Source organism: Nylanderia fulva, unplaced genomic scaffold (genome assembly GCF_048542155.1).
Source record: "Nylanderia fulva isolate GAGA-0341 unplaced genomic scaffold, ASM4854215v1 Scaffold67, whole genome shotgun sequence".
Classification (NCBI taxonomy): domain Eukaryota; kingdom Metazoa; phylum Arthropoda; class Insecta; order Hymenoptera; family Formicidae; genus Nylanderia; species Nylanderia fulva.
The window spans coordinates 67,446-94,687 of record NW_028190775.1 but is presented as its reverse complement, the minus strand read 5'-3'; the positions used below and the strand labels follow the sequence as shown (position 1 = coordinate 94,687).

Genomic DNA, 27,242 nt, shown 5'->3' with positions numbered 1-27,242 from the left:
AAAAGGACTTTTTTTTAAATTATATTTTTTTTAATGAATAAATTTAATTGATCAAATATATGTAAATAAATAAAATTACTTTGGCAAAATTTAAGTGTATTAAATTTAGAATTTTAATGATGTATAATAGAAAAAAGTTATACAAGTAATAATTTGTCAAAATTTAAGATTATATTTTTATAGTGCGTTAAATATATTAAGATTGTTAATTTTGTTATTAATTATATTAGTTGGGGTAGCTTTTTTAACTTTATTGGAACGAAAAATTTTAAGATATGTACAAATTCGTAAAGAACCTAATAAGGTGGGATTTATAGGATTATTTCAATCTTTTAGTGATGCTATTAAATTACTTAATAAAGAATTATTTTATGTATATAAATCTAATTATAATTTTTTTTATTTATGTCCTATAATTAGATTTGTTTTAATAATAATATGATTAGTATTTCCTTACATTACTAATATTTATTTTTTAAATTATTCTATTTTATTAATAATTGTTTTTATAACTATTAGAGGGTATGTTATAATTTTTATGGGATGATCAGCTAATTCGATTTATTCAATAATAGGAGCAATACGATCAGTTTCACAAATATTATCATATGAAGTAAGATTTATTTTAATTATTTTAGTTATTATATTAATAAGAGAGAGATATTCTTTTTTTGATTTTATTAATTATCAATTTTATTTATGATATATAGTAGTTTTATATCCTTTGTTTATTATAGTGTTTATTAGGATTTTAGCTGAATTAAATCGAAGTCCTATAGATTTTATCGAAAGTGAGTCAGATGATTTAATATTGAATATTTTAGGGGTGGGTTTACATTAATTTTTTTATCTGAATATGGAATAATTATTTTTTTAGATTAATTAGAATTTATATATTTAGGAATTTATTAAAATATTCAATAATTTTAACTTTTATTTTAATTAATATTTTATGTAGAATAGTAATTTTTATACATGGAATACTTCCTCGAATACAATATGATAAATTAATATATTTATGTTGGAAAATTATTTTACCAATAATTTTGGTTTATATTTTATTAATTTTTGGATTTAAATTTATATTATTAATAATAATTTAGTAAAAAAAATTAAATGTTTAAAAGTTAATAGAAAATTAAAATTTCTTTAATATGTTTTCAAAACATAAACTTAAATTCAAGATTATTAACTTAATTTAATAGTAATTTATAAAAAATTTAAATATTAAATATAATTATTTTTAATATTTTAAATTTATTTATAATAATAAATTTTAAAATATTTATTTAAAAATAATTAAATCTCAAATTTTTATTAGGAAAGGTAATAAGATAAAATAAAGAAAGTAACATAATGATAAAATTTGTCTAATAATGATAAAAGGTTGAGCTCCTGCTCATGTTAATAGAATAAAAATATTAATGAAAATTCAAAATAAATATTGATTTAAAGGATAAAATGATAATGAATTAAATTTTATAGAAATTAGAGGTAAAAAATATAAGATAATAATTGATGATAATAATGCAATTACACCTCCTAATTTGTTAGGGATAGATCGGAGGATAGCATAAACATATAGAAAATATCATTCAGGTTGAATATGAATTAAAAATGTATTTTATAAATAAATGAAATATTATATATATATAATATATATATATAAGTGTATATATATATATATATATATATATATATATATATATATATATATACAGATATGAAAGAACTTACGAGTAACGTATGATGGCTCAATGCAAGAATATTTAATCACGTAAAAAACTTGAGTTCAAATATATCAATATCAATTTTTTTATAATATATTAGAATATAGAAAATCATAGAAATATATTTTTTATATAGGCGATAAACTTAAAAATTTGATATTGAAAATATTTTAATCATTTTACAACTACACACACTATAAATATATAAATGCAAAATACTTCCGTAAATTAATTTCAATAAATCAATTGCACACATGCACACAGCTGGTATGTAGATTTTTATTAAATTTATTTTCTGAATTATTTTACACTTATATATATATAGTAAAAATATTTTCAATATATTAAAAAATTTTTAAATCGCCGAAATATATTTTATCATTTTTCTATATTCCAATATATATATATATATATATATATATATTGTATTATAAAAAAATTGATATTGATATATTTGAACTCTAATTTACTGGATGATATACTGAACATCCTTGCATTGATTATATATTACTCAACGGTACGTTCTTTCACGTTATAAGTTATTGGAGCAAATTATACAATAGCATCAATAATCAAAAAGAAATCAAGAATAATCAACATATCCCTTATATAATATATATATATATATATATATATACGCACATATGTGCATAAGGATATATAAAATTTATAAAAAGTAGGTACTTATTAGCCTTGCTACGCTACTGCCTTCTGCTACGGAAGGCCAGAAAGCATTTTCAGGCGGCATCTCGCGTATACCGGCACGGTAGAGGAACAAGGAGAACACGTGATTATCGGTCCTTGTCTGTCTACGGTGCATCCGCGTGAGCAATGCAATGGTGTATGTACGTGTACAGACATGCACCACTACATAAAACCCGAGAATTGGTTTCTCGGCGTTGGCAACACTGAAATCGGAGTTTCGCGTTGTCACCGCGCGAGGTCTCCAACATCAATTCGGAGTTTGGCCGACCGACCTGTCGACCCTTAATCTGTGGTCTGAATCATGTCTGCTTTATCTTGAAAACTAGTTTATAGTTACTGCATTGGCCACTACTACGGTATGGCGCTGAAATCAGTAAGAAATCTGTAGTAGAAGGTTCTATCAGAATGAACGAACAACGAACCACAAAGAGCAGAACATGGCGACATGGTATTGTAGTACAAATTGTTCTTAATCTCATTCTTTATGAATAAATAGAATCGAGTGGGTGCGAGGGAACTTGTATCTTGTCTCGCAGAACTATTAGGAGAGCACTTGGAACATAAAATAAAAAAAGCCGCTGAAACATGAATTACAATCACTCAAATGCACGTCGAGGTGAGGGTAACCTATGAATGACAGATGTAAACTTTTATTGGATCTATCAGTAGATTTTTATGCTTATCGATAATTTTACTTTTGTTGGAATGTGTACTTCTCGTATCGTGTAATGGTATTCTTACACAATTATACGAATATAGCAAGAAAACTATGGACTTCATTAATTTAAATATTGGATATAAAGATAATTTTATTTCTCATTACTTTATCATTATCCTTATACACATTTTATATATTAATTATGATTTGACAGGAAAGCCGAAGAGATTATTAGATCCATCGGCTGGTTTATCTGCACCAACTCCTCCAATGCCGCAGAATCCATATATGCCTGTATATAACCAACAGGTAAATTTCATGGACTGCATGTGTTGCTCATTTCACATATTGTGTATACAAAGTGGTCCTGAAATGGTCAAAATCAGGGATTGGGCTCGTCATAAGAATGAAAAAGTTCCCATAAACGTTAGTCCAAAATATATCTTTAAGGAGTTACGATTCATTTAATTACTCATTTAATTTTGAAGAATAAATACGTTTAAAGTTTTGATTGTACTTACTATAAGTTGTGCTTTTTTAATTAATGAGTTCAATGAGTAGCTCAATCGAGTAATCTGTTGTCACAATTGAAATCTATTATTATTGTTCGAACACGGAGGCAATATTTCAAAATGCATTTTGTGGACTAATGTTTATGAAAACTTTTTTCATTCTTATGACGAGCACAAACGAATCCCTGATTTTGACCAACTTTCAGGACGACCCTGTATACAAGATGTCCCGCAATGTAATGTCCATACTGAAACTGTGTTATTAGTGTCATTCTAAGTTGAAAAGTCTTAATACACATATGCCCTAAAATTGATTGTTTTAAAATTATAACGACAAAATTGCATAAAATAAGAACAAACATTAATTTTTGAAGATAATATTATTTATTGAACGATAATATTAAACAATAATTAACTATTTTATAAATTGTTCAAAATGACATGATAAAGGTGTTCTTGCACGAATGTGGTAAAGTAAGGCATACATTGAATTGTTGAGAAATAAGTTATTTTCCGCAGTTCAAACAACAATCGAAAATCGAACTTTTGTGACTGGCATTACAAAAAACAATTGCCTGCATTGTCAGTAAAAAAATAAATAATAGATAAATAAGTAAATAATAATTAATAATTATAAATATAAATAAGTAAATAACTACTTTTGCATTTTTTTCACTATAACTTTAAAACAATCAACTTTAGGGCATATGTCTGTTAAGACTTTTTGACTTAGAATGACACCAAGAATACAGTTTCAGTATGGACATCACATTGCAGGACACTCTGTGTGTATATATATATTTATATATTGAACTTCCATCCTAATTTGTGGTAATTTTAATTAGGTGCCTGCAAATAATGGTGCGATGCCAGAATATGGTTTTAATGTTCCTGGAGGAGTTCAGGCGCCACCTCAGTATGGGTTTAATCCACAGATGTCCAACTATCCACTCAATGATAGTCAAGGTGGGGAATTTGCAAGCCCACAATTTGCGACGCAATTATTGGCTCAACCTGTGGTCACAAACATGGCAGTACAATATGGAAATGCATTAGTTGGTACTGGGAAACAACATCTTGAGAAATATGTGCCAGTTACAGCATTAAAATACTACTTTGCTGTAAATACAGATTATGTCTTCGCAAAGTTAATGCTGTTGTTCTTCCCATTTACACATAAGGTAAATTTTTTTATAATATTTACTGGAAGAGACAACAAATATTGTGTGCAATAGAGATGTAAATAAACAAGCCTCGTTTTTTTTTAATTTTGTTATTTTTAAAATATGTAATATTTTTATATTCTAATTACTGCAAATTAATTTTTCATTATTTTTAACTTTTTAAATGATATATTTGAATAATAGATGACAATTATTCAAAGTTTGTAATTTGCTGCAAAAGTCTCATTAATTCATTAAAATTACTTTCGAAAAAATTAATTTTAAAAAATGTATGAAATATAGAAAATAATAAAAAAGATAAAATTTTTTTATCATAAAAAACATGATTTTTTAAACTTTTAGGAAAAAGAAATCGTTTTTTTACATCTCTACGTGTGGAATTGAGAGAACATTGCATTTTATCTGTATTTTATTATTTTTGTCTGTTACAAAATATATTTACATAAAATTTGCATGTTTGCAAACAAAGTGTTAAAATGTCAACTAAATGTATTAAACTAACTCAATAATTCTTACAGGACTGGTCTGTAAAATACGAACAGGACGTACCATTGCAACCGCGATATGAGAAAAACGCGCCAGATATGTATATTCCTACAATGGCGTTTTTTACATATGTTGCTACAGCGGGATTAGTTTTAGGTATGCACGAACGTTTCACTTACGAGCAATTAGGTATCCTTGCTAGTTCTGCCCATGCTTGGGGTGTGATTGAATTGCTCGTACATACCGTGAGCCTGTATGTGATGAATCTTCAAACGAGTCTAACAACGTTAGACTTGTTGGCGTATTGCGGTTATAAATATGTCGGTATTAATGCAGCCCTACTATTATCGTTGCTATTTCGAAAATTTGGTTATTACGCAATGCTATTATACTTTAGCGTTTCTCTAGCTGTCTTTCTTATGCGATCGTTAAAATTAAGAGTCATTCCGCAAGGCCACAGTTCATATACGGCCTCTGGAAATAAGAGGCGACTTTACTTTATACTGTTTCTAGCTGGTATACAACCCATTCTGATGTGGTGGCTGTCGTATCATTTAATTTAAATGGTATACATACATACCCATGTGTAAGAAATTTATTAAAACAAACATATGCAATGAGGGAGAGGAGAAAATGTGTATATTTATTATTTGATTACTAACATCATCTGTACAATTTTTGTAATAAAATTCGATATTAGTATACCACTGTGTTATTACAAAATTCTGGAGGAAAAAAGTGAGTTTGAGAGTAAGATATTTATCTAGTTTTATATATAAAATAGATTAAATACGCGTAAAATTAAAAAAATACATCGTATTATGTAACGAATTAATTAATTATAGCTTTAATTTTTCTTATTTAATGGTCATGTATAAATGTATCTAAATAGGTAGTGTAAACGTAACTTTATTGCGCATGCGTAGTTTACTCAGAGACGAGTGAAAGTAGCCAATAAAATACATTTTCTTATTGGATCAATAGAGGTTTTCGAACTATTTTAAATTAGAAATTGAAAAAATTTTTCTAAAAGATTTTTATGTATTATATATTTCTGATGTCATTCTAGTATAACGAAAAAGAGATCTGCATCATTTTTAAGTTTTTTCACAAAGTTGAAGAGGTGTAAATAATAGTCTGGAACAGAAGATCGGCTATAAGTTGTCTCAATTTGAATGATCAGAAATACAAGAAAAATATTTCATGAAAGGAAGAAAATATAATGTAGATGTTCAATCTTATACCACTGAATCTATAATTTAAAAGATAATAAAGAACAAATATCAGATTTTTTGATAGATGACGTGAGAACGTTTAAGAATAAACGGACAAAATACCATTTTTTTATCGTTTTATATTTTATTCGTAAATTTGCAATAATATAGATATGTCCGCTACGTCCGCTCCTAAATTGTGGAATAATTTTTGCTGATATATTTTCCGCAATGTTAATATATAATATTATATAACATTTATAAAATATTACAGAATATTTCTCATTCTTTATTTTCTTTATTTATTCGTTCGATTTTTGAATAATCAGTTTAATATTTAAATTCCCTGTTAGGATGCCTTGTAGCAAAAAAGTTAATCTAATAAAAATAATTGATTGTAATATAGCTACTTTTTCTTTGCTTTATATATATAATTCTCGTAACTATAGTTTTTATTATAATAAAAATATATATATATATTTTTTTTATATATTTGCTTACGTTATGGCTACATATGACACAATTCTTATATATTCATATTTTATTCATTTAATCTCAATTTCTAATTCCTATATTCTTATCCTAATTCGTATTTTCCCTATTCTGCGCAAGACTACTGGCGTTGATTGGCTGCGTTCGGGAATCACATTCGTTACGTCGGAGTGTCATTCTATCTTTGTTACATGCGGAAAGTTAAACAAAGATAGGATGATACTCCGACGTGTCGGAGTGTAATTTCCGAACGCAGCTATTGATGACGCGACTAACGCGGCGCGGCAGTTTGACTTAGCATTCGTAGCCATAGCGACCGCGAAATATGGCCGCTCGATTAAGAGTTTGTTGCGAATGACAGCTACGCAAGAAGATAATCAAGTACATGAAAGCTCAGGAATCTACGCATTTTGCTCTGTGAGTACAGTTCCGATTCTTTTCGCACGATTAATGATAACAAAACATCGTCAGAAAACGAAACACATTATTAATTTTCTAATGTCATCATCTTGGTTCGATTTTGTCGCGATCGCGTAATATTCCAGTGTCACTTGGAAACTGATGGCTAACATTTCATGCGTTAAATCAGGATACATATAATTTCTTATAGATCCATTTTGCAATGATTCTAATCGTGCATCTAATGCTAAATAAATTTTGTGCTACTTATTGTGAAGAAAACGGATTCACAAGAAAAGTGAATTTAAAAAATAATAGAGTAGAAAATTGTTATAAAAAATACAATTTTTTGTATATAATTATTTTTTATTTTTCATATATATACATATATATATAAAGGGTATCCGGTAACTAACGGACCAACGATTACAAATGGATTCTTTGGTCAATTTGGGAACGATTTTTCCTCAGCGAAAATGTCGAAAAAGATCATCATGTTTTACAACTTTCCAATATTTGTCATTATGTATCTTTATAACTAAGCCTCAAATTAAAATTTTATTATAGTAAACTCTACCTGAAATTAACTGAAGAATGTAATTATGTTAGACTTTTAACTCCAAAACGTTTAGTTTTAAAAAAACCTATTTTTTTTCAATCGCTTATAACTCGAAAATAATTGACTTCCCAACATTTTTGCTAAGAAAAAATCGTCTCCAAATTGGCCAGAGATCTGCCCTTAATCATTGGTCTGTTAGTTACCGGACACCCTGTATATATATATATATATATATATATATATATATATGTGTGTATTATAAATAATTTTAATCTTTAGAAAAGTAATAACAGTATTAAAATATTATAAAATTAATTAAATTATTTTTTATAAAAATATTGTAAAATTAATTTTTACAACATTCTTTGGATCTGTTAATAAATCAAAACTTTGTTTTTTCTGTTTTTTCCCTAAAATCTATGTTTCGAATTAGGCATATTATGATATATTACAGCAATGTATATTAATTATTGTGTTTAATATTATCGCAAGTAAATCTAATTTTCTCAAGATTCTACTATGTCTAAATATGGAGATTATATATAACATTTATAATTTAAAAACTATTGTTATTACAATATTTTCGTACCGGTCGAATCGACGTCGATTTATCTATCATTTCTCGCTAGGATGAGATATAAGTTTTTTCGAAGTATCAGAATAATTAAAATTTATCAAAATTCCTTTAGTCCTTGAATTAGAATAGAAAATTATAAAACGACGGTTTTATAGTTGGTTAGCGATCAGATCGCGTAACGTCATCCAAGAAAATCTATATTCTTGCATGTCTGGCCCACACGAAGATTATTCGCATGCGACCGTAAGAAAATGCTAATCTCAGAGCGACATATACAGAGTGGTGTCCTAGATTGCGTTTACATGTCTCTTTTGCTCTATATACCTACATGTTGTAGGTGTTGTTCGTAAGTGTCGTAGAATTGGGCTATCGTGTATATATATATATAACACGTGCAAAAGTAGTGTCGAGCGAGTTTAGGGTCGTGTCGTGCGATTTTTTATAAGCAAGTTCAACATAAGGAAACAATTGTCTAAAATAATTATTCATTTATTTTCAATCTTAAAAAGCGCGTAAATTCCACGAAATTGCGTAAAAATACATTAAAAATCGTACCTAGGTTGTTTGACATATTATTGGATTAAAATTCCTTTTGACGTGAATGGTATAAAAGTTTCTCTACCATCTTGTCAACGGTGTCTTTGGAGTCTCATGGCAGAGAATGCCGGATTATCAAATATTCATTTTACCGCTATAGAGTCAATACTCCGAATAACTCGCACTAAGTATATATTCATTTATAGGCCAAGTTTACTAACTTTTATTTGACATTATAAGCCTTTATTTTATTTATGTGTGTAAAATACTCGTTCGTGTGCCTTTGAATTAAGCTCTAAATACTTTGCTTGAGGTTATAGGAGCTTACATATAAGCGTTGGAATTTTTGTAGTTTTACTACTCATTCAAATTTATACGCACAGTTTATAATTTAAATTTACATAATCCTTTTCTTGATTATAATTTAAAATAAATTGGAAAAAGAATATTCCAAAGAGAATTTAAATTGTTGCGAGAGTATAAATCCTGTCAAAAAACTTTTCGTGCTTTTTGAATAGTTTTCAGATATTTCATAAATATTTTGCAAATAAATTAACATATTAATGAGTTAATTAAAGAAGACAAATAAATTAACATATTAATGAGTTAATTAAAGAAGACAAATAACAAATGAGCATATTTTATGTTATTGATTTTTTTTCTACGTTCGTAAAATTTGCATTCATATTGAGTCTCTATTTCCTATCCTAATAAAACAATGATGAATTTTATTTTAAAACATTTATATGAAATAAAATTATATAACTCAATACATATATTAATAATAATATTGATTTTAAGTTTTAAGTTTTTATTTATTTGAGACTAGAGAGCTTTTCTTCTCTTTTTAAAATTATAGTTTACAAAAGAATTTTTTTCATTATTTTAAACCAGACAGGATATTTCTTATAAATTTTTGGATGCTGAAAACGATTTCCCGCCACAAAACAATTTTCATCAATACATTAGGGCTGCGATCCACTTAACGCTACAAGCATTCCTCTCTTCGCAGTATTCTTCTCTTTAAGGTGTCTCATTTTAATTGCCCACCTTGTATTTTTAACATTTTTTAAATAAATTCGCATTTTCAAAAAAATGTTCCAGACAAAAGTTGCACGATCTAAAAGAGAGCAAATAAAGATAAAATTAAAAAACAAAATAAATTGTAAATTGTCAGTCTAAATTAAAAACAAGGTTGTTAAGTAATTGACCAAACTGACTAAAAATAAAATTAATTTTGGAAAAATCTATAAGAAATAACATTTTGTCAGTTAAAAATAATTTTTATGTATTTAATTTTTATATATTTTAAAGATTACAAAATTATATGTTTTTATATGTTTTATTAAATTTAGGCTTCAGAAAAAGTTCTCTAAAGTCAGTTTGTTTCTAAAAGTCAGAAAAACATCTTCAGTTTTTATGATTACAGTAGATTCGAAGAACATGCGACGTTGTCATTCGACGGCGGCGTTTAAATATGTACCGATTATAATGCTGGGATCCACAACGTAAGAACACGAGTGGTATAAAAATTTTTAAACATTACGTAAGTGAAAACATGAATCGATATATAACCTTGAATCAATTGGGCGATGGAACCTTCGGTTCCGTTGTTCTCGGAGAACGCATTGATACAGGCGAGAAGGTAGCTATAAAGAGAATGAAGAGAAAATATTATTCTTGGGAGGAAGCTATGAATCTGCGGGAAGTAAAGGTACGTTTAAATTACATAGTTAATTGGAAAATCTCTTTTATTACTTTGAAAAACAAAAATCTCTATAAATATTCACATCACAAAAATGATGTGTGCAGGACAGTATGTAATATTCAATAGTGTTAATGATAAACAATAATATATTTATGTGCTGAGATATGTATACATATATACATATAATTAAAACAGTTAATTATAATATAATCTAACCACATAATTAGGAAAATAATTCTTTTATTTTTTCTTTTCGCAATCTCTTATTTTTCAATCAAATCAACAATTATTACAGATAATTTTGATCTTTTCACTTCTTTCTTTTTTATATTGTAGTCATTGAAAAAACTTAGTCATGCAAACGTGGTAAAGCTTAAAGAAGTTATACGAGAGAACGACGTGTTATATTTCGTATTTGAATACATGAAGGAAAATCTCTACCAATTAATGAAAGACAGGTATGTATATATATATATATATATATATATATATATATATATATATATATATATATAGGTATATATTAATGAAGGACAGGTATGTATATATATATATGTATATATATATATATATATATATAAAAGTACTTAAATTACTGTATAGCAGTATTTTAAGTACTCGAAATAAGTGATTAATTGGTGTTACTAGTGATAAATTTCCAGGGTTGGGAAGTAACGAGTTACTTGTAACGAAGTTACAGTTACAGTTACTTTTTTTTGGTAACTATAACTTAACTTTGTTACTTTTCTCTATCTGTAACTGTAACTGTAACTTAGTTACATTTTTTTAGTAACTAGTAACTATTTTAACAGTTACTTTATAAGTTACTTTTTCAGAAACATACGCTAAAAGTATCGTTCAAGTATGATAACCGTTATATTGTTTAAATATGATCTTCATATGATTTAATCTTTTACCTACAATTCTCATATATATTTAGTGTACATAAAATAATATAACACATAATTAAGATCGACCAATCACAGTCAAGTATTTAAAAAAATTCTTAAATGTAATAATTGATCGATTTGCTTGCGACTTTGCGATTACCATTTAGTAAGTTACTAACTATTGTTATTGTTGTATATAAAGGTCATTCCCCAAGGAGAACAGAAGATCAAAATTATGTCAATTTAACATCATATTGACTAAATATTGACCAAAAAATGACATAAATTTAGTCAATATGACATCAAATTGACATCATTTTGATTTTTCTGTTCTCCTTGGGTTCATACATTGATGGTAATTGCATAGTCGCAAGCAAATCGATCAATTATTACATTAAAGAATTTTTTTAAATACTTGACTGTGATTGTGCATAAAATGTAAGCTCCTTATATTTAAAATAATGTATATTATTTTTAAAAAGTAACTGAAAAGTAACGACTCGTTACTTTTTGAGTAACTGTAACTGTAACTAGTTATTTTTTAAAATCGGTAACTTGTAACTGTAACTAGTTACTTTTTCAATGAAATAACTGTAACTGTAACTAGTTGTAGGATGTTATTTTTGGTCTCGTATTTATACTCAGAACATTTGTATCACAGGGACAAACTCTTTCCCGAACCAGTAATAAGGAATATGGTGTACCAAGTATTGCAAGGTCTTGCTTTCATGCATAAACATGGTTTCTTTCATCGCGACATGAAGCCAGAAAATTTATTATGCATGGGACCCGAATTAGTAAAGATTGCTGATTTTGGGCTAGCGAGAGAGATTCGATCGAGACCTCCGTATACGGACTACGTATCAACGAGATGGTAATAATTTCACGAGTAGTACGGTTCTATTAAAAAAAAACTATTCTAGATTGACTTTTAAATAACCTTGAAAAATGATCTTGGTTAAGATTGAAGGTTTTCAATTTTTTAATCCTTGAAATCTTTTAATTTTTGTATGAAATAATTTCTCCGAGTTTTAGCACAATATTCGGCTAATTGATTAAAATGAAACAATATATATATACACAGGTATCGAGCACCAGAAGTATTACTACACTCTACAACTTACAACAGCCCGATCGACATTTGGGCGGTCGGCTGCATAATGGCCGAGTTGTACACGTTTAGACCCTTGTTTCCCGGGAAGAGCGAGATCGATGAAATATTTAAAATATGCTCCGTAATCGGGACACCTGATAAAGAGGATTGGCCGGAGGGATACCAATTGGCCGCGGCTATGAATTTTAAATTTCCGAATTTTACGCGCACCTCCTTAGGAGTATTAATACCGAACGCTAGTCAAGAAGCAGTCATACTCATGGAAGATATGTTACAATGGAATCCTATAAAGAGACCAACAGCGCAGCAATCGCTTAGGTATGTATGTTTTACATAAAATATTGTAACTAATTAAAAGAGAGAAGATAAGCCTTTTAAAAAGAAGAATAAAAACGTAAAATAATCAATATAAACACATATTTACTTATGAAGCAGATAATGTTGTCGAAATTATGATGTCCTAAGTAGCCCAAAAGGTTTTAACTATTATTTGTTATTTATTCTTATCAATATATATAGTGACTATTGTTATATCTTCAGGTATCCATATTTTCAAGTCGGCGATCCGCGTATCATTAATAGTAAAAAAATTGGTGTCGTATCTCAACGAGAACTCGCCATGAACAAAATAAATCTTCCACCACCTGCGCCTAAACAATACAATTATTCTCAGGAAGACCTTGTTAACAACGTGGTTCAATCCAGGTAAGATACTATGACATATTTTAATCAACGAGAATTTTCATGTACATTCGATTATTGTGTAACTCTAAAATGCATATATTACAATTTAAAGAAATATTCTATACTTTGAAATTAAGAAGAAAAGATTTTGATAAACAGTTTCACATGAGTTTTTAGATATTAAAATTAAAATTTAATATTTATAGAGCACCCGAAAAAATGGTTGAATTGCAGCAGCAGATTGCTTTGCCATTATTAAATCATAATAATCACAATAGTCTCAAGCATGATAGCAACGCTTCCAAAGGCGATGAGGACGATTTTGCCGAACTTTTAGGGTAGGTTGCACGAATTTTCTAAGTAAAGGACCCCGCACATATGTAGGATTTTGACTTTCGATAGAATTACTTCGATAGTTGCCGAGTTACAACCAGTCAAACAACTCACAAAGTCTTAATTTTTCCTAATTTGACTGGCTGTAAATCAGTAAACATCTATTATATAGTAAGTATCCAATATTTAACTTTAAGGCTATTACATCTTTTGTTCAGGACATAAGCTACAACATATGAAAAAAACAACCAATTCTACCGAAAGTTAAAATCCTATATTTGATGCGGGATCCTTTATATACTATCTTTCGCAATTAACCGACTTAATCTCTCGATTATCTCATTATCAGAAGCAAAGTTGTCCCGGAGAACTCGAGCGCGATGCTCATCCCCGATCGCGTATATAAGGAAAATCGTGTGAATTGGAATGCCAATTATCAACAATCCGATAATTTGAAGCATGGCAATGCTAATTGGACTCTACCAACGTGGAACGAACCGCCGTCGAGAATGTGGAATCAATCAAACCAGTCCAATCAGATGAAAAACTCACGTAAAGTCTCGGCGAAGCAACACTACCTCAGCGTGGCTCGGTATGTCGCAGGCCAGAGCACAAATTTGCCATCCAGGTATATTATGTTCCGAAAACCGGTCGAAAGAGTCCTTATCGCGTACACAGTGTTGATAATCGGTCTCTTGGTGTGGTCGCACATCAGACAAAACACATTTCGTGGATACTCGATAAATTTACTTGAAATTGCGTCGCTTGAAGAGAACTATTCTTTAACAATACAATCTTGCGACACGATCGTTTGTAAATCGATTTATGACTATCGAGTTTTGACTATCGCTATGCAATATTTAACCAATGCGCTGACAAGAATCTCATTCCCGTTAAATGTTTTCTTAAGCTTCTCCGTGTTTGTTGGATCGGCTTGTCGAATTTTTTTGTTGGCTCTCCATATTATATTGAGACATTTTCTATATCTATCATGTCAAATTTTGTTTTATTGTGACCAATATCTAAAACGTTTCATAATGATGAATTTGCTGGACAAAACACTTTTGCTCACATTATACACAATCAACGCGTTGCGATATATCTTGACAATCATCATTCTGATCATCGAATTTTCGACATTGTGCCTGTTGCGTTCATTAAATGGCAGTAGATATATATTAGGAATAAATGGAACGATTTTTTCTAACTAAAACATATATGAGAGTAATAACAACAAACATATATTTCTCAGCTATATTGAATATTCTTGTGTAATATGCATTGTGTATAAATTCAAAATAGACAATAAATCATCCATATCGTTTTTATCACATGATTTATGTTGCGGCTTGCTTGTCTACAGTATAATGCTTTTCTTTATTATTTATTTTCAAGAAATGGAGATTCCGATATCAACCGATCGAAACTGCTATTAAATGGATTCATCGGTCAGGCAACATCCAACAAATATGAGGACTTTACAGACTCCTTTTGGGGATCTAAAAATAGTATTGAGAATCAAACAAGGCAGCATTATCTCGCACGAAACCGTTATATTGCCGAACAAAGCTTGAGATTACCTTATCCCAGCGTGTACGGTACTCAAAATATTAGTAAGTATTTTAAGTAACTTAATGCACTTCTCTTGCTTCAAGAAGTTGTGCACTTTTTCTTATTAATGTTAGTGCAAAGGTTTGCATACCTAGACCAGATAACAAATGCACGTTATCTATAATGTCAAATATCTGAGAGACAAGAAGATGCATTTACTCCTCTGGAATTAGCAAAATATTAAGCATTATCGATTTTTTTCGATAGAACCTACCAATAAGCCTACGTTTCAACCGAACTTGTTTGGAAATGTTTTCAACACGAAAGCCAGTGGCGGACCTTATGGCCGAACGGATTGGGCAGCTAAATACCTCAAATAATCATTGTAGAAAGATTTGTTTTTTCCCTCTTTCCATGTTGAGAATTTATTATAGTGGTCTTTTTTCTAAGCGAATTTTAACTGTGATAGAACGACCGTTGTCGTTCCATTGTGGTAGGACGCGGGTAAGCAAAATATATGCGTCCCCTTTCCTGTGTTGCGATTTTATTAAATGAAATCGCTTATATTAAACAGCGATGAGACAAGAGCGAAATATATAGAACCGCATCCTACACAAACACACATGTACATATATAGGTATATATATATATATATATATATTTTATCACTTATATACAGGGTGTCCGGTAATAACTGATTTATTTAAATTAATTTCTCAAAAATTATTGCAAACAAATCACAAAACTAGGTAAAGATCCTATTTGGTTTAACTCGTTCTATCTGCACACGAAAGATATGATACAGTTATTACCAGACACCTTGTTTATATACGAATGTACGCAAATATTATATTATTAGAATGAGAAACATAATATAAAATATAATAAAAAATATTATATAAACATTAAAAAATAAATAATATTAATAATATTAAAGGGTGAAGGTCAGTCATTTTTAACGGAGAGAAGAAAATTTTGATAAACACAAAAAAGGAGGGTCTATATATGTTTTACAAAAATTATTTTTTAAACAATCCGTTTTTTTTTTAATAATCTATATATTAATGCTTAAATCTTAAAGGGTTATACTTATATACATATATACCTGTGAGGTCGAAGAAAACATGTATTTTTAGGAATCTTTTTTAAACTGCAAGATTTTTTTAAATAAATGATTAATCATTTAAATGTATACATTTTGAAGATTCTATAATATTTTTTTATTACAAAATATAAGAAAAACAAAAAGATATCAGCGATCTCCTCGAGAGCATTTTTTGTAAGTATTTTGTGCTGTGACCACTGTAACTTGAGCTCGTCCATCTGAAATGAAAAATCCGAGTGAATTTAGTTAGTATACCTATTAGTTTATCTAGTGCCCGATCGTTGCTGTTTTTCGTTCCGTAGTTTTTTACAGATAAAAATGAACGATTTTTTTTATCAAAAATCGATACTTTAACTTTGAACAACTGCCATTTTGTCCCAAATTAATTTTTCGAGATAATGAACGATTGGGCAGTAGATAAACTATAATATATATACTAACTAAATTCGCTCGAATTTTTCATGTCAGACGAACGAGCTAAAAGCTACAGCGGTCACCGCAAAAAAATTACAAAAAATGCTTTCGGGGAGATCGCTAATATCTCTGTTTTTTATATTTTGTAATAAAAAAATACTACAAAATATTCAAAATGTACACATTTGAATGATTAATCATTTATTTTCAAAAATCTTTCAGTTTAAAAAAAATTCCTAAAAATATATGTTTTTTCGACTCACAGCCCTTGTAGAAATTTATCACTAGTAACGCTAATTAATCACTTATTTCAAGTATTTAAAAGACTGATGTACAGTAATTTAAGTATTCGAAATGATAAATTAGCGTTACTAATGATAAATTTCTATAAAGGAGGTAGGTGTAACCCCCTCCTCCTTAAAACGTATCGCTTGTTGAATCTTTCTTACGAGTGATTTTATCAAGTTACAGAAGTAATAAAGTTTTTGAGTGGAATTTAGTATAACAATTAAATATTTAAACAACTTTATGCTCAAAAAATATATTAAAAAATAGAGAAATATTTATTTCTTTATAAGATATATTTTTCATTCTTTTTTCATAATCCTATTTAATATTTTATTAAATGGAGGAACATGGGGAAGCAATATTTATTAATTTTTACGAAGCTTCCTAACGTTTCAAAAATTAGTAGTTCTGAAGAGGTCTATTTAGGTAGTCCTGAAAAGGGCTGTTTTGGTAGTCTTAGAAAGGACATTTTAAATTAAATTTTCAAAGTGACCTCCGCCAGCCTCAATACATGCTTTCGCACGAAGAATTAAATTTTCTTGCACGCGTCGGAACATTGGTGCATCAATTGTTGGGACAGCTATTTGCATTTTAGTAATGATTTTTTCTGGTGCAGCAGACTCTTGTTCGTAAATAATTTTCTTCAGATGACCCCAAAGAAAAAATCTAACGGTGTTAGATCAGATGAACTGTTAACAATTAATATGAAAAATATTAAAACACTTTTTTTTACATTTTTCTTTCTTTCTTATTTTTCTAAAATTCTAAATGAAAAGCTTCTCGTACCGCGTGCGGGCCAATTCTAATCTAATTCTAATCTAATTGATCCATGTTATGCTATTCATCGACCACAGGAAATCGTTCATTTAAGAAATTCGTGACGTCTCGATATGCATGCGATGATGTCACATCTTGCTGAAAATACATAACTCTTCTTTGCGAAAGAGTCATGTCTTCCAGAAGATCTGGTAACTATTGTATCAAAAAATGCGCATAAATTCTTTCCTATAAAATAAACATCTTTAGTACATATCGATACGTATTACAAATGTATTAGGAGATTTTTAATATTTTTACCATCAAAATATCTGGTAGCCCTTGTAGAAATTTATCACTAGTAACGCCAATTAATCACTTATTTCGAGTACTTAAAATACTGATATACAGTAATTTAAGTACTCAAAATAAGTAATTAAGTACTCGAAATGAGTGATAAATTGGCGTTACTAGTGATAAATTTCTATAAAGTAAACGGCTATAACTTTGTCAGTGGCGTAATTTTGTCAAGTTTTCTTAAAATTAAGTAAATTAAGCAATCTCGCGCATATCGACTTTATTTTCCGATTTGAAACGATTTGAACACTATTCATCGTCTCAATATGGAAATTTTGAACCGAAAGACGTATAAAAAATAAGGATAGAAAAACGTTTATCCTAACGCGGAGTCGCCGCGGCGCCGTACTAGTGGCAGTCACGCACAAGACTTAATGACGAGCGGACGTATCTTAAGGTTTCAGATTTCGATTGGTAAGTAAATTCAGTTTTGTATTCATAATTTTACATAAATTAAGTTTGAATAATGTATAGAAAATATTTCATTCCAATTTTCACATTATTTATTTAAATAAAGTGGGTGAAGAAATTATGTGTCCTTAAATTACCTCGTGTCTCTTATTTCGTCACATTGACGAAATTAAGTGAGAATGCTTACGGAGTGATTGTAAGTTTTTACATGTGTAAAAAATTTTTCGATTTTTTAAAATAATTTTTTCCAAGACGCTAATAGAGTTTACAATACTAAGATTAAATTTCGTCATAGAATTATCTTGCGTTTATTAAAGTAATTTTCAATTTTTGAGATGTCAATTTGGTATGACGAAATTAGATACATAATGGTTTTTACTCGGATAGATATAACTTCGTCAAATACATTTTATTAATAAAAGTCTAAGATAAAAACAAACAATCGTTATTTCACTCTAGCGTTCATTTATTCTATTCTTAAATACTACCAACAATTATTGTTTGTCTTCCTTATTTATGTGGAAAAGAAATAATATTGAATGACGATATTATATCCAACCTAAATGATACTTGCCCCTTATTTCGTTACTCGGAAAAAATAAATACTGAGTGTTAAATAGACTGGACTATTTCGCCATGCACTTTTTATTTTATTTTATATAACAAATAATTAAACTATTTTTATTATAATTAATTTAATCAACTCAATTGCTATATTTATTTTTCTATTTATGTATATCATTTTTATAGTTCTAAAGATGGAGAACAGATGGAAATGGCCTGATAAGGATGATATTCTAGTCTACGAAAGAGAAGAAATTATTTTAAAAATTTTGCCATTCATGCTCTTGATAGTAGAGGTATTTATTTCGTAAACATTAATTAATGATACTTAAAATGGTGATAATATAGATGTAAGAAAAAAATTCAGTCTACGAAAAAATTGTTTCAAAAATCTTACTATATTTTATTTTTATTTTATTTTTATTTTATTTTATTTTACTTTTTTAACTCTTACATATAATAATTGATTTTATATGGTTTATACTTAAATGTTGATTAATAATACTGAAACGATGGTGATAATATATAGGTATAAGAAAAACAATTTTGTTATTTGTAAGCAAATTTAAACAAGACTGATTATTAATAAAAAGTCATTATTTGTGATAAAATTAGTTTTCTCGGAATTACGTAGTGACGATTGAAAACTATACAATATTCTATGACGGAATTACATACACGCGAGTGACGAAGTTAAAAATAATACCATTTTTTCTGACGAAATTACGTACAAAATAGAGGTTCGATAAAACTATATTTTTGTTATAACTATCAATAGTTTATTAGACATTTTATACACTTTCTAGTGATCAGGTTTGTTTTACCCGATAAATAATTCCCTCCATAGAAAAAACAACCTAAATATAATATTTATTTTAAGATCATAATGCATGTACATACACCGTTAATATGACGAATAAGTTATAGCCGTTTGGAGAATAATGCATGGGAGCAATAATGTATTTATCGCCCAAAATACCTGCCCACAAGCTAGTTTAATTTCCACTTGTGTTGAAAGCCACGTGTGCGGGTTATACGTTGATTATTAATAATTTCATTATGTACTTTAATAATGATAATTATGATACTTTAATAATGTTCATTATGACCGTTAAATATACGTACGTGTAAATATAATAATTCGTCAGTCTATATAATGTACAAAAAAATTTTCGTCGACTTTATTATATGTAGGAACCATAACGGCAAAAATTGGTAATTATGAAAAAGAGGGGCTTTCTCGCACCGATTTTGTTGAAACTTCACAATTTTGTCTATTTTGATGTGAAAATATGAATCTGAAAGTTAAAATTGTCGCTCTCGATTAGGAAAAAAGTTATTAAAGTTACGTTCCAAATTAAACGTCTTCGAGGAAGATTTTACTGAAAATTTGTAATGCACGTAACGTACACTATAATTTTTTAAGTAACATTTTCCTCGAAGAGAAAGGTTTGGACGTAACCTAACAATTAAATTTACAGTTACGTGGTTAGGAAATCTGTCATATCAACATGATGTAGATACATTTGAGCATGCGCAGTGACGTAAAAGTGCGCGAAATTAGAAATGTGGTGTAAATGCGTGCAATTGAAATAGGTCACATGTGACAGCAGTCTGATATAGGTACGTCAAAGAAATCACCGCCTAATATGACAATTTTTCCATCAAATGATAAATCTTTACTTATTATATCACGTAACGTGTTCGATCCATATTATCCAGAGCATATAAAGCTTTAAAAAAGAAGAAAAAGAAAAATGCGCAAACAATCATGTTATGAGAAAAAATACCTATGGGCAATTTAGAGTCCGATCGAAATTACGATTCCGGTTTCATTTATGGCCAATTTTGGCCAAAAATTAAAATTTCGATTGATTTCGATTTCGGTTGAAATTGAAGGAGAGTTTCGGCCACGAAACCGAAACTGTACAAGTCACAAGTTGTAACTCATTAATAATATTTTATCGTATATTATTTTGTATTGTTTAAGTATTTGAGGAATATTTTTATATTTTAATAAGATATTTAATAAAATCTTATCCCAAAGAGAATAGAAGGTCAAAATGATGTCAATTTGACGTCATATTGACTAAATATTGACCAAAAGATGACATAAATTTAGTCAATATGACGTCATTTTGACTTTTTTGTTCTCCTTGGGATATTACATTAAATTTTAAAAGTAATGAATTTCACTTTTTAATATACAATCTTTGTAAAGATTTGTTCCTCACAAAAATTTCGGTTTTGATTTCGGCCGAAACTAAAAGAAAACCGAATATTCGTTTTCGCGGTTTCGGCCGAAACTAAAAAAATGATTTTGGTCGGACTCTAATATGGGCATACCTCAAAAAGTATATAGTTGTATATATTTATGTACAACTAATGAAACAATAACATATAAAAAAGTATTATAGTCATAAAAGTTTTTTCGAGCTTATAAATAAAAAAAATGTGCATAATGTGCTGTCTTTTGACATTGATATTTACAAAGTTCTTTAGGATGTAACGGCTGACAATGTAATAAAATGCGTATACAAATAATTTACAAAACTGTCGTGGCATCATCCATCCGACAGCTTCATTCATAACTCGTTTCTATTCATCATCATCTTCAATTAGGCCCAAAGCTAAACATGTTTCTGAAAATGATTGATAAGTTTCTCCATTTACAGTTCTATCTTAAATTGTTAAAATTCGTAACTCCTTTTATAGTAAAAATGAAAGTAACCGTACAGTAAAAGTAAACGTAAATGAAATAATTATGTTTGTGTGGAACTAACCGAATACATTCGACTTATACAATTATAATAATTACTTGGTTTGATCCAGTGTGATACATTTCTACCATTCATTTTTTCTTTTTTAAAAGTATAATAATGTGGAATTTCTGTATACGCAAATACTTTCTCGCTTCGACATCGCGTAAGTTCAATGCAAAATAATCTATTAATATAATAACTTGAATTAAAACAGGTTTCTTCCAAAAACACTTTCGGATAATGTTTTGAACATCGTTCACACATATCTATTGTTTATTATACATCAATCACTAACAATAAGGTCCGCGAATCATGTCTCATGACTATATCATGTAAATTATGATCTTCACATAGATCAGTGTTCAAAAAGACCATCAAGCAGAAAATTAAATTTTTCAATTGTATGTATATTTCATTTTTTTATGCGTTAAAATTCTGTGCTTCTTTCTTGAACGAATCCGTGATTTTATTTTCTGTTTATTCTCTCTGTCAATGTCGTATATTATCTTGCGTATATATATATATATATATATATATATATATATATATATATATATTATATATTTTTGAACTTCTTTAGATTAAAGTACGAAGTACTTGAAGTGAAATTGTAAATCTTTCCATTAAATTATATTTAAATATTTAAACTTATCTATTGCTGATTATGGAAAGATTATATGAAGAGTTATACTATCGCAAATATTACAATAAGCGTGAATATTAGTAACTAGAATCTTTGCAAAGCATCTTTAAATTAGTAAAAATAAATTCTTTTAAATTAATTAGTTAAATCATTAAATTGATGAAAAAAAATAAATTAAAAATAAATTAATTGTACATTATAATAAACTTGTGCGTATTGGAATATAAATTGAAGAGATGCATTATTATACTTATGTAATCATATAATTTTATTGTAAGATTTTATCAATTTTTATTATCTTTACAATCAAAAAATAATAATTATGGACAGGGGCGGATAGTGACCTTTCGGAGCCTGATGCTATAAAATTAGGGGCTCTTTTTCCGGGCAAAAATGAAAATTACAAATGGTAATGTTTTGTCATTTTTTGACGTTATTGTAACCCTGCTGTTAATATTTCAATATTATCTAGATAGAACAGAAAATTATAAAAGTGTGTCGCAAATCGCGCTAGTCTACTGTAGTCATAACTCGTAAGTGTCGGTTCGGAGTTGTTTGGGAGCCCCCTTCTTATTGGTGGCCCTGATACTTTCAGTTTGGAGGCTCTTAATAAGAAGGGAGCCACCAAACAACTCCGAACCGACACTTACGAGTTATGGCTATGGTAAACCAGCGCAATTTGCGATACATTTAAACAAAACTGTACTTTTAAAAAAAATTTTGTTCTCAAATATTTTAAGCATCACAAACTTCTATATAAATCCGCCCCTGATTATGGAGAGAGAGAGAGCGAAAAATATAGAAAGATTATGATCTGGAAACTGAAAATATTTTCCTTGAGATGATAATATAAGATATAAAGTATTTCGATTATGTCTTATAAAATCATAATTATTAAGCAATTACAAAGACATTTATACATATATATATATATATATATATATATACTTATTTAAATAACATATATTATGAAGATCGTATTAATTTATCATCAAAAATATTATTTCAATATTACGTGTACCTTAATTAATACAATACTTCATTACGAAGGTGTTTTAAATAAAAATATTTACTTTGGATTTATCATATACATATGCAGGGTGGACAAAATTAAAGTGTTACAAATTTTTATCTCTAAAAATATTCAAAAAATAATTAATATATTATATTAAATTAGAGGAGCTCGCTTGGCAAAAAGAGCCCAAAAAATCACGAGTGAAAATAAAGTAACTGATTATGGAGAGAGTTCATAGATTCGCTTAATCGATTATAAAAGAATATCGTTTTTGTATCGATTTATATAAATCATCGTACGTTTCGGTCCTTCTTTGGTTCATCTTCAGCATGTATACAAGGATGGATTTATAGATATAAAGGCTTATGATGCTTAAGCATCAGGGCCCCCAATGAGAGGGAGGCCCCCAAACAACTCTGAACTGATACTTACGAGTTATGCGCCGGTAGACCAGGAAAAAAGGCCCCTAAAATAGTATTAGCATCAGGCCTCGAAAAGTCACTATTCGCCCCTGTGTATATAACAAACATTACAATATACATATAATAAAGCGCAGAAATTAAAAGTTTGTTTGTGTAACACCGGACAAAAGTAACCGATTATATATTAACAGAAGTACAGCAATTTGAGCGGTCCCGATCTTAGGCGGAAAAACCCGAATTCGACTGCAGCAACTAAAAATGCGCTTCCCCCGATTGTTCGGTCGAGAGTACAAACGCAGATAAATTGTCGAACGTTCGTTGCCTTAAGATGTAAAAATTTGACGGTCGGTCTTACACAATCAAACTCGCAGCGAGTCATAATGTAAAATAATAGAGACATTATTGTTAACAATAATGTAAACATTTTATTTTACATTATAATTCTTTGTGAATTTGATTGTGTAAGACCGACGTTATCTGCGTTTGTACTCCCGGCCTATCAATCGAGGTGGTAACATTCTTAGTTGCTGCAGACTAATTCGGTTAGTTTTTTTTCACCCAAAATCAGCACCGCTCCCATTGCTGTACCTCTGCTGTTAATCGGTTGTGCGTTTTGTTCGGTATTGCGAACACGTTTTTAATTTCCGCGCTTTATTTATATATTGTAATGTTTGTTATACACTGAAGATGAGCGAAAAGAAGAACCGAAACGTAGGATAATTTAAAAAATTATACGAACACAATATTTTTTTTTATAAATCGACTTTACGAATCTATGATCTGATTACTTTATTTTCATTCATGATCAGTTGCTCTTTCTGCCACACGAGCACTTTATAGCCTGATATTAATTATTTTTTAAAGATTATTTTTAGAGATAAAAATTCGTAACGCTTTATTTTGTCTACCTTGTATATGTATAAGATAAATGCAAAATAATTCTTATTTGAAACGTCTACGTAATAAAATATTGTATTAATTATAGTAAATTGAAATAATATTTTCAATGATAAAATTAATTATACGATCTTCATAATATATGTTATTATTTAATCCTTAGACTGCCGGTATTTTTTCATTAAAATAGAGGTTTTTCTTCCCCAAAAATTTATATATATAAGTAATAGGTATACATCGTGCAGAATTTCGAGATTTGTACAGAGCCACAAAAGTGGCTTTCGCGGCAGAGAGCGGACGGTCAAATAAAAAAATTTTTTTCTCAAAAATAAGTGTATCTAGAGGTTTTTGGTATAGCACTGATTCTAATTATGAGCACAGATTTATGAAATATTGAAACTAAAAATAATGATACCATATCTTTGAATATAAACTGATTATAAAATTGCGAATATCAATATAAATGTATAGAAACGCTTATGCAGAGCTTCTGGCCCGACTTTTGAAACAGATATATGTATGTAACCTACGCAATATGTGACTGATACTCCGATGTCCGCGCAAGCCCATTTGTTTCAAAAGTCGGTCCAAAAGCTCTGCATACAATTGAATATCTATATAAACATATACATACGCTTATGCAGAGCTTTTGGACTGATTTTTGGAATAGATGAGCTTGCGCGAGTATCGGAATATCAGTCACACATTGTGTAAGTTACATACATACATGCTGTATATATCTAATCTACGCAATATGTGACTGATACTCTGATGCCCGCGTAAGTCCATCTGTTCCAAAAGTCGGTCCAAAAGCTCTGCATAAACGTATGTATACGTTTATATTGGCATTCAATTTTATATATTTAATTTTTATTCAAACATGGTGTCATTATTTTAGTCTCAAAATTTCATAAATTTATGCTCATAATTGGAATCGGCAAAACCAAAAAACCCTAGATATGTATTATTTTTGAGAAAAAAATTTTTTTTATTTGATCGTCTATTCCCTGCCAGGAAAGCCACTTTTTGGCTTTTAACATATCTCGAAATTCTGCACGATGTGTATGTTACTTATATAGAAAATTTTTAGGAAAGAAACTTCTATTTTAAAGAAAAAATACCGACAAAATCCAAGGTTTAAAAGCGTCTTTAGCGTTCGAAATCGAAAAATATCCAAAATGATCTATTTTACTTTACAATAGCTTGGTTCTATGAAGTAAATAAAATTGTTATATCGAAGAATACAAGAAAATGTAAGTAGAGAGAAAATATTTTGTCCTAAATAGAAACTCTCTCTCTCTCTCTCTCTCTCTCTCTCTCTCTCTCTCTCTCTCTCTCTCTCTCTCTCTCTCTCTCTCTCTCTCTCCCCCTCCCCCTCCCTTTCTCTCTCCCTCTCCCCTCTCCCCGCTCTCTGTCGTCTCTTCTCATACGACAACCATTATTTAACATGCAACATAAATTTACGATATAAGCTAAAAACTACGGTTACATTCTACACAACAACCCTCTTCATTCTTCTCTTTCCGATGTTATTCAGATAATAGCAACACAGAAAAAACAGTATCCTTGAAAAAATGCAAATATGCTTTGATTCAAGTATATTTTATCCTTATAATAGCGCCAAATATAAATAATGCAAAATATTCTTGGTTGAAACTGAAATTTACTTCAATTTAAAATCAAGTATTGCAAGGACAAGTGAGCATTGGATATAAGCAGTACTTTCAAGTATATATTGTAATTCTTAGTTCAAATGTGACTAGGTTTGTTTTTACCATATAACCATGATTTTTAAAACAAGACTATAATAAAACTTAAGGATAAAATATACTTCACACAAACTTATTTATTATGAAGACAAATAAAGATTTGTGATTACAAAGAGCATTCTATGCTTAAATGAATCAAATAGTGTTCAAGAATAAAAATATACTAAAAATATATAGGATTCCTTTTTTCTGTGAATACGTCATTTTGATGTCTTACGACGTCAGTTTCCTACAGTGTTGTGTTCCATCATTATACGAAGATAAACGTCAAGAATAAATACATAGTAAATGCGACGGAACGAGACGAAATTTTTTATATGAAGCAGTAATTTTAAATAAGAGCAGAAGCCTCCAGGATATCGTTATCTATCATCGATCTTATTGCCACTGTCACCGAATTATCGCAGTAACCGCTCGATATTAGTCGCACGACTGTTACATCATACGGCACAAGTGCTTTGATATCTGAAATAAGAGAACAATTTTATCTAATAAAATATCTAATT

At 29.0% G+C, this 27,242-nt stretch overlaps 3 protein-coding genes across 5 annotated transcripts in view; 2 read left to right on the top strand and 1 right to left on the bottom strand.

Moving 5' to 3' along the window:
* Positions 1 to 2,821: 2,821 nt before the first annotated feature.
* Positions 2,822 to 5,977, top strand: LOC114928247 (Yip1d-interacting factor 1). Its single transcript, XM_029299332.2, has 4 exons — positions 2,822 to 3,051; positions 3,308 to 3,402; positions 4,451 to 4,786; positions 5,308 to 5,977. Exons 1-4 carry the CDS (start codon positions 3,021 to 3,023, stop codon positions 5,836 to 5,838), a joined length of 993 nt encoding a protein of 330 aa, XP_029155165.2. The 5' UTR covers positions 2,822 to 3,020; the 3' UTR covers positions 5,839 to 5,977.
* A 1,304-nt stretch (positions 5,978 to 7,281) lies between these two features.
* On the top strand, positions 7,282 to 16,346 carry LOC114928249 (serine/threonine-protein kinase dyf-5). 3 transcript variants are annotated; one of them, XM_029299335.2, is made up of 10 exons: positions 7,282 to 7,398; positions 10,483 to 10,767; positions 11,098 to 11,219; positions 12,313 to 12,525; positions 12,736 to 13,083; positions 13,306 to 13,470; positions 13,656 to 13,787; positions 14,132 to 14,374; positions 15,178 to 15,395; positions 15,601 to 16,346. In XM_029299335.2, exons 2-10 carry the CDS (start codon positions 10,612 to 10,614, stop codon positions 15,711 to 15,713), a joined length of 1,710 nt encoding a protein of 569 aa, XP_029155168.1. In that variant the 5' UTR covers positions 7,282 to 7,398; positions 10,483 to 10,611; the 3' UTR covers positions 15,714 to 16,346. The 3 variants fall into 3 exon arrangements, with proteins under 3 accessions (XP_029155168.1, XP_029155167.1, XP_029155166.1); XM_029299334.2 differs by having other exon boundaries at positions 10,486 to 10,767; positions 14,132 to 14,410; positions 15,601 to 16,345; XM_029299333.2 differs by having other exon boundaries at positions 14,132 to 14,410; positions 15,601 to 16,345.
* Positions 16,347 to 20,551: 4,205 nt separating this feature from the next.
* crh-BP (corticotropin releasing hormone binding protein) overlaps positions 20,552 to 27,242 on the bottom strand; it is a 42,117-nt gene continuing 35,426 nt past the window's right edge. The window contains exon 7 of the mRNA XM_085488260.1: positions 20,552 to 27,201. Within this exon, the coding sequence (XP_085344386.1) occupies positions 27,068 to 27,201 (134 nt within the window). The 3' untranslated portion in view covers positions 20,552 to 27,067. The remainder of the gene's footprint in view (positions 27,202 to 27,242) is intronic.

Excerpts from the sequence above, each read along its gene's own strand:
- LOC114928247 (XM_029299332.2), top strand. The coding sequence starts at position 3,021 with ATGAATTACAATCACTCAAATGCACGTCGAG. Across the intron at positions 3,403-4,450 it reads TGCCTGTATATAACCAACAG|GTGCCTGCAAATAATGGTGC; the intron begins GTAAATTTCATG and ends AATTTTAATTAG. Across the intron at positions 4,787-5,307 it reads TCTTCCCATTTACACATAAG|GACTGGTCTGTAAAATACGA; the intron begins GTAAATTTTTTT and ends TAATTCTTACAG.
- LOC114928249 (XM_029299334.2), top strand. The coding sequence starts at position 10,612 with ATGAATCGATATATAACCTTGAATCAATTGGGCGATGGAACCTTCGGT. Across the intron at positions 10,768-11,097 it reads TGAATCTGCGGGAAGTAAAG|TCATTGAAAAAACTTAGTCA; the intron begins GTACGTTTAAAT and ends TTTATATTGTAG. Across the intron at positions 13,084-13,305 it reads ACAGCGCAGCAATCGCTTAG|GTATCCATATTTTCAAGTCG; the intron begins GTATGTATGTTT and ends TTATATCTTCAG.